Source organism: Cupressus sempervirens, chromosome 11, assembly GCF_028749045.1.
Source record: "Cupressus sempervirens isolate cs-2001-9-10 chromosome 11, ASM2874904v1, whole genome shotgun sequence".
Classification (NCBI taxonomy): domain Eukaryota; kingdom Viridiplantae; phylum Streptophyta; class Pinopsida; order Cupressales; family Cupressaceae; genus Cupressus; species Cupressus sempervirens.
Window position 1 is genome coordinate 104,746,441 of NC_143128.1, and position 20,229 is coordinate 104,766,669.

At 35.1% G+C, this 20,229-nt stretch overlaps 1 protein-coding gene and 1 pseudogene across 1 annotated transcript in view; one reads left to right on the plus strand and one right to left on the minus strand.

The window, feature by feature from the left end:
• Nucleotides 1-679: 679 nt before the first annotated feature.
• On the plus strand, nt 680-2,221 carry LOC149528420 (large ribosomal subunit protein uL30y-like; annotated as a pseudogene).
• A 15,105-nt stretch (nt 2,222-17,326) lies between these two features.
• Nucleotides 17,327-20,229, minus strand: part of LOC149528421 (uncharacterized) — a 99,996-nt gene continuing 97,093 nt past the window's right edge. The window contains exons 6-8 of the mRNA XM_089811540.1: nt 18,061-18,160; nt 17,863-17,961; nt 17,327-17,702 (exon numbers count right to left, since the gene is read on the minus strand). Coding sequence (XP_089667666.1) covers nt 17,643-17,702; nt 17,863-17,961; nt 18,061-18,160 — 259 coding nt within the window. The 3' untranslated portion in view covers nt 17,327-17,642. The remainder of the gene's footprint in view (nt 17,703-17,862; nt 17,962-18,060; nt 18,161-20,229) is intronic.

Here is a 20,229-nt window from a genome sequence, read left to right on the forward strand (position 1 = left end):
TTTCTACATTTCTTTTTAGTATTTGTACTATCCATTGTGAATGATGTCAAACCTTTTCTTTGACATCAAACATGTGTTTCTTTGGTCTAAAAGATATTCTTACAAGCATTCATAGTTAAACCATGCATGGTATTGAAAGTAACTTATGTTGCACTTGTGACTATAGGTGACCAAAATCTTGCACTTGTTAAAGAATTGAATCCATCAGCCACTACTACAGTTGGGCCCAAATTGCAATGGCCACCCATCACCCAAGTGACAGAACCACGAATTGACTATTGTCAAATGGGAGTCAGACTTTTTTTGTCACAAATTGTGACACAAAGGATGTTTGTCACAATTACAACAGGATAAAACTATCATAACTTGGAAGAAGGAAGGGGCAAGAGTTCATGTTGACATCATCTTAAGCTTCTAGTCTTTTATCACAATTACAATGTCCATTTGACAACTGTGTTGTGCAAGCGATGTTGATGTATGGAAACTAGTCGTTGTGATTACGACGGTGTTGCAACAACTATGTTGTGCAAGTGATGGCTAGCCATCAGAACATGTCGTCACAATTGGGATGGCTAGCCAAATTATTAAAAAAATTGTTTCTTGTAACACCTAATATTGCATTTTCTTGTTTAATATTTAAATTTTTCCAAATAATTTAATTTTTTCTTTTATTTCATATATGAGTTCTAAGGAGGCAAAGCTTGTGCCTGAGTCAATTCTCAAGAAGAGGAATAGAAATGAAGAACGGGAGAATGACAAGAAGTGGCAGTTGGAAGTTGCAAAATTAAAAAATGCTACAAACCACAAACTAATATTTAAGAAGGCTAAGGAATATTCAAAGGATTATATGGAGTAGGTAATAAATTTCTTGATTTGTGAGTGATGTGTCACAATTCCATCTAGTGTTAAGTGTGTACCTTAATTTCTTTTTGGAAAGTTTTATATCAATTTATGAGCTACAAGGAGTATGTGGATCCTTTAATAAGTTTTTGGGTTTTTTATTGATGTGTTAGCATGCCACCTAGGGTTGAGGAATGTACCTTAGTAAGTTTCTTATGTATGTTGTGACAAAAATCAGGAACAGGAGGTTATCAGATTGAAGAGAGAGGCAAAAATGAAAGAAGGCTTTTATGTTGAGCCAAAAGATAATCTATTGTTCATTATTTATATCTATGGATAAGTAGCTAGTCTATAGTATTTATATACCTTGTACTTTCTTGGTCTTTATATAGTGATAGATTTGGTAGACTATTAGCTCTCTAGTCTATTTTTCATAAAAAAGAGCAAATGTTTTTTTCTAGATTTTATTATAATTTATTTACATCTCTTCTATTTTGTATAAAGAGGAACACAAAATTATTAGTCTTCTCCAAATTCTAATATAAGTTTTTAAGTAGTTTTTTTCGTTAGAGTTTCTTATTTTTCTATTTCAGTATCAATGATATGCATCCAAAGATAGGAAAAATTTTGTGAGTTTTGTGTTCGAGACAAGTTGGTCCTTTTTAAGCTTGACCTATCTCTTTTGCACTTTTTGTTTCTAAAATAGTGGTTGGTGATCACTTTTGGATATATATACAATATTCCAATGATATTGACTTGCTATGGCACTTCATTTCAGATCTTCAATGTTGTGTTTCTAAAAGTGAACAAAGCAACAATGAACATGTTGCATCAGGTTGAGCCATATGTGACCTTTGGGTATGTTCTTGGTTAATTATAAGCATTATGTAGATCAGTTTTTTCTTATTTCATAGATTCTTGTGTCTATTGTTATTTAATTCTCTTGATTAATTCTTTCTAAATATCCAAATATAAAAAGCATAAGAGAGATGATTTACAAGAGAGGTTATGGAAAGGTTGATAAGAAGTAGATTCCTATGACTGAAAACTCTATCATTGAAAAGGTACTTGTGTTCATGATGCCTTTTTGTGTTAGTCAGTATGCTTTCCCAATGCTTATTATTTCTACCTTATTTATTGTGAACGGGTTTTAGGTATATATGGCATAATTTGTATTGAAGATCTTATCCACAAGGTTGTTACTATTGGCCCCAACTTCACAAAAGCGAACAACTTTTTTTGGTCATTTAAACTCAACACTCCATCTGATGAACTAAAGAAGAAACACAACTGCTACATTGAAGGTGGTGATGTTGGCAATTGTGAAAAGTCATGCATTAAGATTAGACTGGTCAAGCATCCCAACATTGCACAACTATGATTAGACTAGTTAAGCATCCCAATATTGTACAACTATTTTAAGTCATGGAAAGACATACCAAAATCTATTTTGATATCAAATGTATTATGAGATTCCCATTTCCCTAGCATCTATGAAGGAGGCTTAGGTTCAGCTAGGGGGTCAAATCAAGGATTTGGCTATGCAACAAAGAGTTGCATAGGATAGGGTATTAAAGTCTATTGGCGTGATTCAAGGCAAGCTAAAGGAAAGGAAAGAAAAAAGAAAAAGGGAAACCCATGGTAAAGAGGAGGGTCTTCAGATTGTCACTAAGGAGGTGGATGGCTCAAGGGATGCAACTTCCTCTTGTCATTCTAAGTAGCCTTCCTTCATGAAGAAACTCAGGGAGATGAAAAAGTAGTGTTCCTATGCTTGGGTGTGGTTATAGTGTCAAAGCTTAGTGTTGGTGTGTGTCTACGGATTTTTGGTTCATGCTAGGTGCTAGTTTGTCTCTACTAGCTTAGTAGTTTAGTTTTTGGTTTTTGTACTATTTGATGTTGGTGATAATTTAGTTCTTTTTCTAGTTTTGGTGCTAGTTTCTATATTGTTTCACTTTTTTTGAACCGCTACTTTTTGTCCACTAAATTTGGTGTTGTTTTTTGTTTTTCATTTCAAACCCTTTCTCACTTTAGCTAATCAAAAAATTTGAGGACATTTTAGGACACACCAAAACCAAAAAAATATTTTCAATATGTTCTCTATATGTTCTCTACATATTGTCAAAATATTTCTCAAAAAAATTACTTAATAATTTAGTTACAATGTTACTAGATGCCATAGCTTTATCAAAATTTGAACAACCATTTTGCCGCAATAATATAAGGAGACTTATCATATGTGAATATATAGCTCTTTCCAATGAGAATATAAGTAGTTTAATCACATGAAAATAGCCCATTACGTGAAGGAATAGTTTTATATTCCAAGCGCTACTCGTTCTCTCTATTTAAAGGATGGTAATTAAAAGTGATGAATAGCAACTAGTCAATTCATTCACTTATTAGTCATATTACTCAATAAGGATTCATGCTCCATAAAAGATTGAAGACATTGTGGTAGATTATATAGACTATAGTCAATATTAGTCATGGATAAATCAATATTCAAAGTGAAAGTTTTATACGCCAAATCATTTTTCTCAACATAAAAAGCTGTAGTGAGAATATGATAATAAAATTCACATGCCCAATTCTATTAATTTAAAAAAAAAATTAACTCATTCACAATTTAAAAATATTGATGATTGTTATCTATATAGATTAGAAAAGTACCAAACACTACATACCTCACTTCATATTTTGATGCAATCCTAGTAAACTTGTTTGCATTATATGTGGAAAGCACAATCCATTTTTCACCATCAGCAAGCACTAGAGATGCAAAATCTAATGTTGGAAAATTGTCATAATTAAAAAAAGTTGACATAAGTTTCATATTAAAACAATTGACATAAGTTCTACAAAATTTATACACAACCATTTCTTTTTCAAGTCATCCTTAAATTGGTCTCCACGTGTCCATAATCTAAAAACAAAAGGCCATAGAGTGTCCAAGCTATAGGGATCTACTGATAATATTGTCTCCCCCTTAGAGGAATCATATGTCAAGTTGTAGGTGCCCACCCTACTTGTTAGATTGTAACATTTATTAATGGGTGACAAGGCAACTTACCTAATGAGGGATCATGAATCCTAAGAAAATATTCTACAACACAAAACTAAGTTTAAGCATATGTATAGTTTGCAATAATAGCCTAGCAATTAACTAAACTTGCTAATACAAAATTGTAGATGTGAATGACATCATATCATTGATTTGATAAATTTGTGAATGCCACTCTGAATCGAGAATGCACGTGCAACTACATTCTATATGCATGGACAATAGGCAGACCTAAAAAAATGTACCATGTTTACATTTATATAATAGGTCTATTAAGTTTTTAAAATTATAGACCATTGTGAATGTTAGAACTCTAGCTTCTATGGATGAGAGAATGTCCTCAGCAAGCCAACACATAAAAAGTCTTGATTTGATTGCATGTTGAGGACACTACCCTTGCCTATAAGAGTCAAAGTTACAATGTTTGTGATGGTCTATAACTTAAGATTTCTCTAACAAAAATGCAAACCTATCATGTTTTCTCAACTCCGCCTGATGTCGTATGCATATGAATTGAGATTACATATTGAACTATAAAATTCAAACAATGAGGTGTCTTGCAATCGTAGGTTAATGTTGAGCTTCACTTGGTTTTGAGAATAGATTAATATTCTCTACTAATCAGGGCCAACCACGTGAAACTGGAAGCTTATTTTCCCCACAACACCTCCCCCGCCCCCCCCCCCCCCCCCCCCCCCCCTCCCCCCCCCCCCCTCCAAACATCTAAATTCTTCGTTAACATCTAAAATCTATAAGAAAGGATCAATATTTAAAATACCTGGAAGTTGGGCTACTCTCAAGGGAAGTCCATCTTCATTGCTCATGAGAAACTTATCACAATTCTTTAGTTTTCCTGTACATCTAACACAGGTGCATCAAGTAATGTTCTCATTGCCTCCTACATAAAATGAATCCAATATTACAAAATGCCACCTAAGAAATAATAGTTCAAGTGAAATAAACACATGAAAAATGTGAGAGAGAAAGAGGAATCTACTTACCAATAGGCATTGTCATCACATCTGTGGCCATGCTACGTGTTGAGTGAGTTTTATTATTTTATTATTTGGATTCTGGAATATGTATGCAATTGGATCAATAAGCACCTTAAAAAAGATCACTCTATATATATCCATACATACATACATAGACATGCACATGTGTCTATGTATGTATGTATGTATTTATGTATATATACATACAAATACACAAATAACAAGGCCACAGAAACAAAATGTAGAGATCACAAGGGCACGACAACAAAATGCAGCAATCATAAGGGAATAGCAATGAAATCCTAGATCTCCACCCTCATTCAGAGGTCTCCACCCTCTTTCATGCATAGCTCTCCACAATCGATCAAAACAAATGGGGAATGATTAATTGCATGTTCTTTATTTTTCAAATAATCCATAATTCACAATCCACAAGATCTCTCTGTATATGTACATACATACGTACATATACACACATATGTGTGTCTATGTATATATACATATATTTATACATATGTATATATATGTATATACATACATGCATGCATACATACATATATGCATGCATAAATATACATACATACATATACACACATATATATACATACATACATCTGCATATGCAATTTTATCACCTTGGAAAACTGTATTTGATCTTGCTAGCTGGGAATAGATAATTGTTAATTTTACTGTACCTAATATGTAATCAACCCAGCTAATCAACAACTAGACTAATTTAACTGGGTTATGGCTTGTTTCTTACTAAAAATATCTGTTATGATATGTTTTTTTTTTTAATTTCTTGCGAACTCTGCCCATTTTTCCTACTCTGCATTATTTTTGTGCAGGATCGTGATCAATCTTGAAAACTTGAATGTTGAAATGAAAGGTATTGAGGAAGTGATCAAAACATATGCACATGAACATGACATCTAATTTTTCCCTAAAGTGGGACACACACATGATACTCCTCAGGTTTATGGCTTTGGAACTATCAATATCTATCTAGATTTTGTAAAACAACAAGTGCTTGAACAATCTGGAGATAGATGGGTGATTGCATCATTGGAGCAGCTAGTTGAGATACATTGTAAACAAACTAGAGGAAATCATTGATAAACCAAATATATGATGAAGAGGAAACTTGAAAACTTGAATGTTGAAATGTAGAATGAAAGCTATCAAGGATCAATCACTTATGTTAGAGTTACAACATTATGTGAAGTTGATTTTAGATATGGTAGAGGCAAATATTGAGAACTTTGATCAAAATTTAAGGCACGAGGGAGAGTTAGTGGCAATATACCAGAAGGAGAAGGAGCGGATTTAGAAAGACACTACACGGTAGAAACAACAGCTAGACAACATAGAGAATGTTATGGGAGGTACTATGACATTGGAATCACTTGCAAGTGTCTTTGATAATTTACCGTCCAAATATCGAGAGGACTACTAGTTGTGCAATTTGTCATGTATTGCATCTGCATTTGCTTTGCAATTTCTTATAAGAGTGTTTCAAGGTTGGGAACCACTTCAACATCCTTTCCATGGTTTAGAGGTAATGTCATTGTGGTGGAGGCTTCTACAAGGGAATGAGCCTCGTGATTATAGCATTTACACAAAAGAAAAACTTGCTACTTCAACTCCTTACACTCAACTCTTCACTAAAGTTATTCTTCCAGTACTGAGAATAGTTGCTACAAATTCCTAGGAGCCAAGGGACCCTAAATCTATGTTATGTTTTCTAGAGGCATGGGAGAAGTTACTACGAACTTCAGTACTTCATAACATTTTGGATCATATAGTGATGCCCAAATTAATAGCAGTAATAGATACTTGGGATCCTCGCAAGGAGACTATGTCAATACATCCATGGTTATATCCTTGGCTTCCATTGTTGGCCTAGTGTATGGAGCCTTTATATCCAACCATTTGTTATAAGTTGGGGAATTTTCTTCATGCTTGGCATGCAAGTGATGCATCTACATATGCAATTTTACTACTTTGAAAAACTGTATTTGATCTTGCTAGCTGGGAACAACTATTTGTTCATTTTATTATACCTAATCTGATGATAGTTCTATAGGTATTTGTAATCAACCCAACTAATCAGCAACTAGACCAATTTAATTGGATTATAGCTTGTTTCTTTCTAAAACTGTCTGCTATGATATGTTTTTGTAAAATTTCTTGTAGACTCTACACATTTTTCATGGTCTACATTATTTTTGTGCAATATCTTGAGGTAAGTCACTTAGCACAGGTTGAGTGAGTTTTATTGTTTTATTATTTGGATTTTGGAATATGTATGGATTCTCAGTATCAGTATATATACATAGACGCACGTGTGTGTATGTATATGTGCACATACATGTGTATATATATACATACATACATATATGCATACATACATTTATATCACCATCTACCACATCAACACAATTCCCATTTTATATTGATTACTTATTTGGACTATCTTTCTCCCATTGATAAGTTTACAATTGTTCAACAAAATTAATGTTTTCCAAGAAAATGCACCTGAAGAACTGTTAGCTCAAAAGCAAAACATGGTTTTGAAATAGTACAGTAAGTGCTTGACATGAGAGATCTGCAAGTGAGGGTGTTGACCAATCTTGAAAACTTGAATGTCGAAATGAAAGCTATTGAGGATCAAACACCTATGCTAGAGTTACAACATAATGTGAAATTGATTTTAGATATTGTAGAGTCAGATATTCAAAAGTTTGATAATCAAAATTGAAGTCACGAGAAAGAGTCTGCAACAATATACCAAAAGGAGAAGGAGCAGCTTTAGAAAGAGACTGCAAGGCACAAACAATAGCTAGACAACATAGAGGATATTATGGGAGCACTAGATAGAATCCAGGAAAGTGTTGCAGTAGGTAATATGACATTGGAATCACTTGCAAGTGTCTTTGAGTTAATTTACAATCCAAATATTGGGAGGACTACGAGTTGTGCAATTTGTCATGTATTGCATCTACATTTGCTTTGCCATTGCTTATAAGAGTGTTTCAAGGTTGGGAACCGCTTCAACATCCTTTGCATGGTTAATAGGTAATTTCATTGTGGTTGAGGCTTCTACAAGGAAATAAGCCTCACGATTATGGCATTCACACAGAAGAAGAACTTGCTTCTTCAACTCCTTACACTCAACTCTTCACAAAATTTATTCTTCCACGAGTGAGAATAGCTGCTAAAAATTCCTAGGAGCCAAGGGACCTTGAACCTATGCTACATTTTCTGGAGACATGGGAGAAGCTACTACTGGCTTTAGTACTTCATAACATTTTGGGTCATATAGTGATGCCTAAATTAACAGCAACAGTAGATACTTGGGATCCTCACAGGGAGACTGTGCCAATATATGCATGATTATATCCTTGGCTTCCATTGTTAGGCCAATGGATGGAGCCTTTATATCCAACCATTTGTTGTAAATTGGGGAATGTGCTTCATTTCTGGCATGCAAGTGATCCATCTACGTATGCAATTTTATCACCTTGGAAAACTATATTTGATCTTACTAGTTGGGAACAACTGATTGTTCATTTTATTGTACCTAATTTTATGACAATTTTATACGAATTTGTAATTAATCCAGCTAATCAACAACTAGAGCAATTTAACTGGGTTACGATTTGTTTCTTTCTAAAAATATCTTCTATGATATGTTTTTGTAAAGTTTCTTGCTAACTCTGCCCATTTTTCTTAGTCTGCATTATTTTTATGCAAGATCTTGAGGTAAGTCACTTAGCACAAGTTGAGTGAGTTTTATTGTTTTATTATTTGGATTCAGGAATATGTATGCAGCAAGGGCAAAGCAAGGGCAAGGGCATGAAGATGACAAGGGCATGGAATGACAACACAATTGCAGAGCTAGGGCCCAGCCATAGATTGACTGAAGATTATGTGCATCTCATCACATCACATTTATAGTGCTACTTTATTTATGAGTGGTAGATATGCACACCCTCCAAGTTAGTCTGGATGGAAAAGTTAGTCTAGACCACTACATGTAATGTAAATTGGAAACACTTCAAGATTAGTGCAGTGAAAGTTTTCAAACAATAAGGTGAGTCATAGGCCACTACAAATAGCATTACAGTGTACTCAAGCTCATTCGATGCCATGGACAACAAAAAAATCATTTTAATAAGTTTAAGACCTCATATAGGGAGGAAGATATTCAAAGTTAGTGTGAAACAAAAGAAAGACTAAATCATGACAAGAATGCATTATAAGAAAAATACTACAGCAACAAAATGCAGAGCAAGGACATGGCTAGGTAATCGTAGATCTCCACACTGATCTCCACACTCTTTAACAACTTCTCTGAAACCCTCGTTCGGAGCTCTCCACAATCTTTTATGTGCAACTCTCCGCAATTGATCAAATGGGAATGATTAACATCGTGTTTCTTTTTTTTGGTTTATAATCGCGCTAAGGTTGCAATTATGACGCCAATGTGTTTATTGCGACGACATCGACGACAATTGCAAAAAAAAACATTAAAATCACCACAAATTACACCACCATCACAATTTGACCCCAAATGTTGTAGTCAGCCAACCATAAAATTAGTCCTAGCTCTCAAGAAGAATATGTCAAAGGAAAAAATGAGGTTTGTTGAACCTATGCTTTGTGTATTTTGTCATTTGGGTTTCCATTAATTGTTATGATAGCTCTTCTAGTTGTAGTAATATACAAACATCTTAATTGTCTAATTGGTAGAAGTTGGCATAGGTCTAATAGGGTTGTAGATCTTAACAATTTGATGATTGTGAACATAAAAACCATAAATAATAAATGATCGTCAATAATTTGTTCTATAAATTGTATGTGATGTGGCTTTTCATGTTATCTATCACAAGCAACTAATTATCTTAATGCCATGAGAGGGCCTTACATGCATTCTTCCTTGCTCCATGGTCAAGCCATGCCACACCGCACTGAAAATGAGAACTCTTTTAGTGGACTGTATCATTAAGGTATTTATTCTTATCTAAATTGCTCTTAAATTTGTAATTAAAAAGCAATGTTCAAGTTATGGCTGATAAGCAATCCTTTGAGAAGCAAGGGTGGCTTCCCCATTGCATTATGTAAAATACAAATATCTATTCGTATTTTTCTCATACATCAACAAATGCATATATCCTACAAAATGCAATTGATTATCTCTTTTGACCAAATGAATTACCTACTTACTTGAGATCCTAAATACCAACAAAGATTTTGGTCTATGTTAATATATCATTAATATAAACATAGTTCGAGAACAACTTGAACAATTTGCAACACAAAAAGATATATTAATTATGTAGCTAACTATAGAAAAATGTAAATTGTTGCAAGCACAAGAGTTAGTCTATTACCATCTGAATGCTAAATTTCTCATTGTTTGTGCATGTGTTTACTTGTTACCCTGTCATGCTCCAAACTATTCAACAAGCATTCACTTTCTTCATCATTCATGCAACTACTAATAATTATAGTCTTCCATTTACTCTCATGCCTACACGCTCTCAATAATTAACAGTATTAAACATAAGTAACATACCTATAGTGTGGATTTCTCCCTCCCTTCATCAACATTCAGAGAGTTGGATGTTGATGCATATTGAAGAGAACAAGCATTATTAATTGTTGGAGCTATCTTGTGTAGCAATGAAATCATTTATTTGGATTCAAAACAAGCAACTTCCAGTCAATTGAGCAACTAGCATGCGCAAGAACAACTTATCAATTTGAAAAAAACAAATAGATGACCTTATTATTAAACACTACAACAAAGAATCTGATGGCTCCCGCACGTGTTTTTTAAAAATCACTTCCCACCCATGACACTTCAGCTCCTGCATGCAATGGTGTGTGGGAAGCTTGTGGTGCAGCGACTGCCTCTACTGCGGCTAGGCCCCCTATAGCAACTTCGTATATCGAGGTTTCTAGCCACCTTCCTGTAGTGATTGTCAATGGATATAGTGTGGTTGTTCCTGTTGTGGGTACCTCTCCTACCATTTCTCATGTAGTTGGTGGTTACTCTACTATCTCCTATGCAGATGTGGCAAATTTTGAAGTAGGTATTGCTCTAGTTATGGGGATGGGGTCCCGTTCGGCTATGGCTAGCCATGAGGTTGTGTTTGTTCCTATTTGTAAGCCGCTCTTGCTTCACCTTGAACCAAACATTGTTGATGAGACTAACACATATGTTGATGATTTCTCTGCTACTGTTGCTATCTTTTGTTTTAGGGGTTTTTGGCCCTTTCTCACGAATCTACATGCTTGGATATCTAAATTTTGGGAACCAATCATTTCAGATTTAGTTCAGATCTACCTTGTGGCTCAGGGTTTTTTTATTGTGAAATTTGCTAATGTTGAGGATAGGGATTCTATCCTATGTCATGATTTCTCTTGGGAGGAATGATTCCCCCTAATGGCCAGACCTTGGTATCTGGCTTTCAACCCGATTAAGGAGTCGTTTGATAAGATTCCTCTTTGGGTTCGATTGTTGAATCTTCCCCTTCATCTATGGCAGGACTCAAGTCTTGGAGGCTTTGGGGGAAGGCCTTGGGGATTTCTTAATGGTTGATTTAGTTTCCTCCAATGTTTTTAGGACAACATATGCTCACATCCTTATTGAGATGGATAACTCTAAAGGGCTCCCTGCAATGACAAAATTGGCTTCTTCAAGTGGTTCTCTGATCCAACTTCTCGATTATGAAGGTATTCCCTTCAGATGTAGGAAGTGTCATAATATTGGTCATCTTGTTGCTTATTGCTCTTCTGATAAGGTTCGATTGAAGAAATCACCTTCTTGGTGGTTGGGGGTTTCAAATGATCATTATACAGTTTAGAAAGTTGCTTCAGTTGGCGATGGGTTGGATAGTTCTTCACATAATGATCTCAATTTGGATGAGGATTTCGTTGATGTCTTGAATGTTGTGCATGGTGTCCCTTCTACGATTTTGTCTCAAAGTGTTGTTGATGTTCTATCTCCTGTTGACTCTGTGGTTCTTGACTCTTTGCCTACTTTGAGTTAGAATTTTGTTGTTGTCCCTTATGCTGTTGATTTTGTCCAGAGCACTGTTGTTGGCTCTTTGACTAGGGGGTTTCTGGGGGTTAGCAGGAATTGGCAAAAAGTGTCAGGGAAGGTGGAGGATGGTTGGGCTACAGTTAAAGGGGGAAAAAAAGTCCTCCAAACCCTCGTTTGATATGGCCTTACGCTCTCAAAAGAAAGGACCAAAATGTAAATCTTGATGGTCTATGTGTGACTTGGGTTGTTTGCCCTCTTGTTGGGAACATTAGCATGTCTCTCTAGTTAGTCGGGTGGATTTCCACATTTGTTTTATATTTTCATTGTTATTTCTTTCTTGTCCCTTTGTTCAAGGTTTTGGGTCCTTCCAAAACCTTTTCTTACTTAATCAGAACAACTTATCAATTTCAAAGTAATGTTAGTGTTAAATGTTGTTAAAAATAAAACGTTGTTCCTTATTTGAGAAGGTGAACATAAGTGTTGATAAGTAAATGTCATCCACTACTTGCTTCCACACATCTTAATCAAACTACCTCAAAAATTCCTCCTAGTCCTACATTTCAATAATAATCATCCATGTTGATTAGCATATACAAAATGTTATACCTCCTAATATGGCAGTACATTCCACCATCCTCCTATCTGTACAAAGTAATATATTCTTCATGCTTCTTGATTTGAATCCCTCTAGAAATGATAAACATGATGAGCAAGAGCTCATTATTTGATATGTATTGTCAAAGTGAGCTCTCAAAGCAACATGATTCAATAATTTTTTGTTGATTGATATGAAGTTCTTTCCAAACCCTTGAGCATTTTCAGGACCTCCACAGTATCATCTATATAATATTTTGCTTTGCTTGGTTTTTGTCCAGTAGTACATGCAAATACTTCATCTTTAGAAGACATCAATTGTTTGCCATAGCACTTGCAATGCTCTCAAACATATCTTCATCAAATCTATCATCCCCAAAGCACATTACAAAATCTAGTGGATTCCATGTTTCAACCATCTTTGACAGAAGTCACTCTGCCACCAGACCCTTGTTGATGCCCTATAAAAATAAATTAAACTTACGTGTACATTCCTTCCTACCACTTATATCGCATATAGAATAAAAAATTTAGACTAAGAAATCTCAATGTTTACAAACTTCAACATTCCCTTAAATGGGGTTGAACTTCAACAATATGTTAGCCACTTTTAACTTCAATGGACTCATTTGCAAGCACACTCTCAAGATGGTCTAGAAGCTCCTTGGACTAACAATATCCAAAATCTGGATCCACATCACCACAAGCATTGTATTTCTCTTCTATGGCAGAGCCATCTGTAGTCTTTGTATACAATTTCATGACAGGCTCTGCAATCTTTCATCCAATCAAAGTTTGTAGTCGGTAAAGTGTTTTCCCATTTTGAATCCTTGCCCCAAATGAGAGATGTAGCAATTACAAGTAAGTCTTAGCATTTGTTCCCAATTCTACCACTGAAAATGTCGTCAGAACCCACAAGAATTTCCAGACAATATGCATAATACAATGTGAAAATATTGAAGAAAAAAAGGAAACATATAAAAGCTTCAGTAGTGTTGAGAGATACCCTGGTGAAGTACCCATGCTTTGTTGCAATCCCTAACTTCTAACATGGAGAAAACCATTCCCTCTCTAATTCTTTTGCTCATGTTGGCCACTAATGTTGTTGTATGTAAGCCACCTATACTACATTGTATATATTGTATGTAAGCCACCTGTACTACATTGTGATATATACAAGACCCATCCTTTTCATTTTCCTTTTCTTCCTTTACTAAAAATGATCATTGCATAGATGTAGATCACAAGGGGAGAGAAAATATATCTTCACTCCTGAATCATAAATGAATGAATGAATGCATGGATGATTGGGAAAACTAGTGAGGCATAAAGTTATATCACAATTAATCAAAATTTGATGACTACTAGCTTCCCTTCCATTCCCCAACTCAACAAAAGATTCCATTGATTTGTGAGTATGTAAAGAGGAGAAAGTGAAGAGCCTGGGGTCAAAACAACTCATCAAATCCGTTTACAGCAATGAACTACACTGGTCAGTGTCTGATCATTCATGATTGTTTATGTTCTTACCCACCTTGGAAAAATCCCATCAGTTTCTCATAAAATCCCACCTAGCTTTATAAATCAAAACCCCACAAACCAAAATTTAAATAAAACCATAATCAGGGGCAACGGAGATACTAAATGAATATATGAATAGCATGAGAATGGGCGTATTGTACAATTGGGGTGGGGGGTTGCATTTTTGTTGCAACTTGGTGCTGACAAGAAGTCCTTCCAAAAAGATTGGTACCAAATTGTGTTGCTCAAATGCGACATGCTCGATATTGTAATTGACATTACCCTAGTAGACATGCATGCAAATTGTGAAACAACGCATGTAGAATCATAGCATGCCAATTCAAAGGTCTCATAGCATATCAATATTTTTATTTTTAAACAAACTATGGTCGTCAAAATTAGCCCACCCAACATTTTTGACGTTGACCTCCTCGCAAATATGTTTTGTTGACCCCAAGCAATGATGAAACTTGCGACAAGGACTGCGTCGATGACATAGCATCCTTGTTGCAAGATGATAGTTATTTGCGTCAAAAATCAAAGTTTTCCAACAACCAAAATTTGGCTTCCAACACCACACTTTCCCAACATTTCGCTTCATTTTCGACAACACAATTGGTCAAAATTTTAACAGTCAACTTGGTCGTCGAACAATTGACCAAAAATCTCTGATGGAAGTATTGGTTGAAAGATCGCGTCAAAAAATCGAATCACATTGAACACTAAACACAATTTCACTAGTGTTAGTGCTCCAAAGCAGACACTTTCAAGTAAACCCTAAAAGTTTGTGGATTGTACAATATTGAAGAAAGCTTGAAGGTACGGAGGGGAACCTTAATGTCATAGTACCTTGAAGAGAGAGCACCCATAAATGGTAATAAGGCATCAACTCTCATGATTGATAAATAATCTAGCAACACATTTAAAATAGTACCATCACATCTCTAGATTAATATTGCAAAATGGGCTTTTGTTAGAACTTGAAGCTTCACACGCGTCTAATCTCTTGAAAGATATATTTTGGTATGAATTGATAATATTTAAACACCTTGAGGACACACCTTACGAAGATTATTGAAGTCATGATGATGTTATACTAATGAACTATTTGTTATCATATTTGCATCAAGAACCCAGCAAGAAAAATGGTTGGGGGTAAAACATATGACAATCACAAATTAGTAAAGTAGGGATCGGAATTAACATATGAAAACATGAATGACTTATTTAACAAGATTAATGCCTTTCTTCTTCTTGAACCATTTCATATGCAAAATCTTTGGTTAACATAGGACAATCACAAATTAGTGAACCACTGGCCAGAATTAACATATGAAAACATTAATGACTTATTTAGAAAGATTAATGGCTTTCTTCTTCTTTAACCATTTCACCTACAAAAGTTTTGGTTAACGTAGGAAGCTCTTCTAATTTGTGATTATCCCTTGTAGAGTCGATGTCTATTTTATTACAACTCAAGTTACCATGATGGTATGTGCTCTTTGTTTTCCTCTTTGAGGGTGTTTAATATGGTATACTCAAGAGAAGTCCAATAAGGTCCCACGCTAGAGGATATAAGAGATTTTCCAATCAAAACTTCATCTACAAATACATGCATTGATAATTAGTCTTTGTCAATGTGAACTTTGGTGAATTTAAGTTTCTTGATAAGCACAAGTCCACAAAGGAGGGCATGTGCTTCTGTCTAACTATTTGTACCTAAGGGAATGGACATTGCTTTAAATGCCAATAGATCACCCATGTGATTTCTAATACAAACTCCAATGCCTAAATTGCCTAGGTTGCCTCTAGATGCCTCATCAAAGTTCATTTTTACAAATCCTACTTTGGGTGGGTTCTAATTAACCTTTGATATGTCAACGGTGTGCTTAATACTCCCTATGGGTTTGAACATAGAGGGGGGAAATGTGGTGTTCCATTCTTGGGCAATCTTAATGTCCCACGAAGTGAATTTACACTGCTCTTTACTACTCTATGTTGGGATTGAACAGCTTCTACTATGGATGATTGTAGACCTTCCAATACTTTCTTCGAAGGTGTATTCATTTTCATGAAGATTCTCTTATTTCTCTCCCACCATATTGACCAAATCACTGTAGCTAAGCTGAACATTTCCATATACATGCAAACAAGAAGTTAGAATAGAGTGTAAGCCAATTTTCAAACATATCCCAACAAGTATTAAATGGTGATATTGAGAGTTTCAATCTAGTCATGATAAAGGCAAACATTGCTGAGCAAATTCACATCTTAAAAATAGGTGTTCTTTTGCTTCAAATTCTAAATCACAAAGGACACAATGAAAGGGTCTTCTATATGTAGCTTCTCCAACTTGTCACTGGTTAGAATTCGCTTCCTTAAGGCCGACCAGGCAAGTCAACCTGCTTTTGGTAAAGCTGAACTGATCCAACAAGAAGAGAAGGCTTGAAATCTGACCATTTGTGTTCCCATAAGTCAAACAGCACTGTAACCCAACTTTACCAAGTACACACCATCCTAGGAAGGAGCCCAAATGAGCTTGTCTTGCTGATTTGATATGAACATTTTCCTTTCCATAATAAGTTTTTGAAAAGTTACCTTGTGATCATTGGCGATTGGCAGCTTACAAGGATCTCTCCAAATAACTATACTTGAGGAAATTACAACTGCAGAAATGTACTCAACCAACTTGGAACCCCAACAATCTTCAGAAATTTGAATAGAATCTTTCAAATTGTCAACTTGATTTAATGGAGGCTGACCATTCTAGGAATCCTCCCAGAACTGAACACATTCGCCATTGTGCACCTCCCATGATACATATTTTGTAATCACATCTCAGGAAGATATCATGAAATTTCAAATAGCTGATCCTTTTGGTGGGTCTTGCACAGTCATGATCCTTAGAGGGCTAGAAGAATACAAATATTTCTCCTGCATTATTTTACACCATTTATTGTCTAGTCTAGAATACATTTGCCACACAAGTTCCCCCCGAATGCTTTGATTCATTCAATCCAACTTCTTTGTCAAGAGCCATATCATTTAATGAGATCAATGGGACTTGATTTTCTCCTGACATATTCCATGACTAACCATTTAAAATTAAATTATCAACCAAGGATGACCATGATCTGAATAAACATTTAAAACTTAAAATATATATGAACAATAATAAATATTGCAGTATACCAAAAGGTTAAAGTAACAGATTGAATCAAATGAGCAAATGACCAATTTGGATGAGAAATAACAAACAGGTAGAATAATGAAGAAATGAATAGAATAGAAGTTCCAATGTAACTCGAAAATGGGAACAATACAAAATCAGCTCCAATCAGAAGAAAATATTTCATAAGCGCAACCATGCTCTACACCGTGAAGGAAAGAAACCATCAGGCTATGCCAAAGAAACAAATAGTCACATTATTACTAGAAAATAATTAGAAAGTTGCAGCTAATAGGCCCATTAGGATTCGCATTTGCTGATATCTCCCAGTCGTCAAATCAGAAATGCTTCTGTAAATGAAGTGCAACTCTGCATGTCAAGGTAACTGTCTTCTAAATGATGGATGTATTAAATAGATAACTTGCATATAGGGCAACACGCTTGTTTTGCAAGCCAGGGATCAATGCACTGCAATCAACAATGCCAAGAAGTCAACATGCAATAACAGAAATCATATAAATAAGACCTGACACTTGAAAGAATTTGAAAACTGGTAGCATTCTATAAAAAATTAGATACAATCTTTTATTTAGTGAAAAGATGCAAACTTTAAAATTTTAATCTTGACCTCTTTATGAAACTTATGCATGCATAACAAATGCCGAATAACCTCTCCAGATTTCGGCATCTCTAAGCAAACGGAACAGACTTCATCTGAAATATCATTCTATAATGCAAGAAGACATTGTCAGCTGAAGTTAAAGACAAGTATAGCAAAATACTATTTGATAACCTGATTCCTTCAATAATAGAATAATCAAATTACCTGAACAGTTGATATGGGTAAGCGGTCTATATGCCGTTTTGATGCACCCTTGCAATTGCCATTATCGTCATCTAGTGCCAATAACATCTCGTAATCATTCCTGGTCAAAACATTTCAAATACTTTATGAATGTAATGCATTACAGAAAAGAATAAAAACGTGTGGTTACTGCCTTGTAATACAGAGCATCATCTTCACAATAAGTGCATGCTTGCTTATCTCTTCAAGAGACTGATGCATATTAGATTAAATGATCAATAAACCTCAACCCGGTTACAAGAAATGACCTAAGTTTTGTATGAAATTCTAACCATGATGACACAGACAAGATACCAAAAAATTAAGTATAACACAAATATAGTAAACAGATAGCCGAAGTGTTCCTGTCAATGAAAAACATGCAATGAAAAACATGCAGGTTCAAAACTTGACTCGAAAAATCTGTCAAACTACAAGCTGAAATAAGTGGGTTGATGAATTCAAGACTGGTTTTAAACTCTGATTACTGATACTGGTCATCCGCATTTAAGTATAAATAGAGGATCATGCCCAAAACCCTCGGTATGTACTATTTTGCCATGTAACTCGAAATTTTAAAAAAACAATTTAGATTGTTTGTGATTTACTTGCTTCCTTTCTGTGCAAAAAGACTCTGCAACAGACTAAAGATGCCTTCAGGCTAAATATTAATGTAATAATCACCCCTGATTACTACCATTTTTTTAATTTCATATACCTTCAATATCCCCAGGATTGATCAAGAAAGATTTTCCAAATTAGAGGAGCTAGTTTCATAGCTTTACTCAACCATCACAAGGATGGTAGCATACAACACATGTACAATCTTGTCGTGAATAAGATAAACTCACATAACATAACAATCCGGAGTTCCAAACCCAATTCTTTGAGGGTTCATCAAAGATGGCCTTACTTATGTATCTCTTCTGAGAATCAGGAGCACCATAATTCGCATTCCATTTCCACAGAGACACTACAATTCACATACACTTCTATAAAGGCAACATAATTCACATACCTCAATAGAAAGACTTCATCAAAATCATTCGAATAAGGTCTTAAAACAGTTCACACCTCGATAGAAAGACTCTGTCCACACCATTGGGATGAGATCTTCAGCCCCAAGCATAAATTGATTTCAATTCCATATACAATGGTACAATAGCCAATGCATTCATATCAAATGTTAGTTCCATGCCATCAATATACCAATACATATAGAACCAAATGGTGACCAACTTATACATACATCATATATTTACATATAGTGATTAACTCATATATAGAGCACATATACACAGTATAACTGATGCACATGTCACATATACCTAATGTGACTACTTCAAGCATACATCACATATACTCAGTATGATTAACTCCTATACACATAATGAGAAAAACATCACAAGGACATATAGTGACTAGATTATACATACAGTAGATGGACTACTGGCAGAGTAATCTCTGAGTTGCAAAAACTGGCTGAGTTTTTTAGCTTGGCGATTTTTTATGACTTTTACTGGCGCCAAAAACTAGCTGAATTTTCAGCAAGGACTTGTCGAGTACTTGCTGAATTTTTTTAAAAACTCTGTTGTAGTTTTATAACAGCAGTTGAAGGCAAAAAATGGCCCAAATCAGTTTCATTTCTCACTTGTATTTTGCTGAGAGGAGAAAAGTCTTCCAAACACTTGCAAACTGATTTCGATTGATTTGAAGCAGACTTGAGTCAGGTTTGAAGCACATTTGCAGTGGGTTTGGAGCGGGTTTTTTGAAGAGGATGACATCAATGATTTGAAGAGGCAGGCTATGGAGGAGGGGGTGGATTTGGTTTCACACTAGATGACATTGAGTTAAATGAGTAGTCACTTCTAGTGCCAAGAAAAGCTAGAGGCAGAGCTATATGTAGGATTGAGCACAAGCCACAGACTGAGTTAGACATACTGAGCAAGAAGAAAATCATGGCCAGTGCAGACTTCTAAGATTAGACCCTCTAGTTCTACCTCTCCCTTAGTTTTTATTAGAACTGAGAAGAGGAAGATGTGGTTGGAATGATGTATTTACTTTTAATTTATTTACTATTTTGCTTCCAGCCATAAGTATTCCTCAAGAGAATGTGATTTTTTACCCACTTCGTGTTTAAATATATCTAGA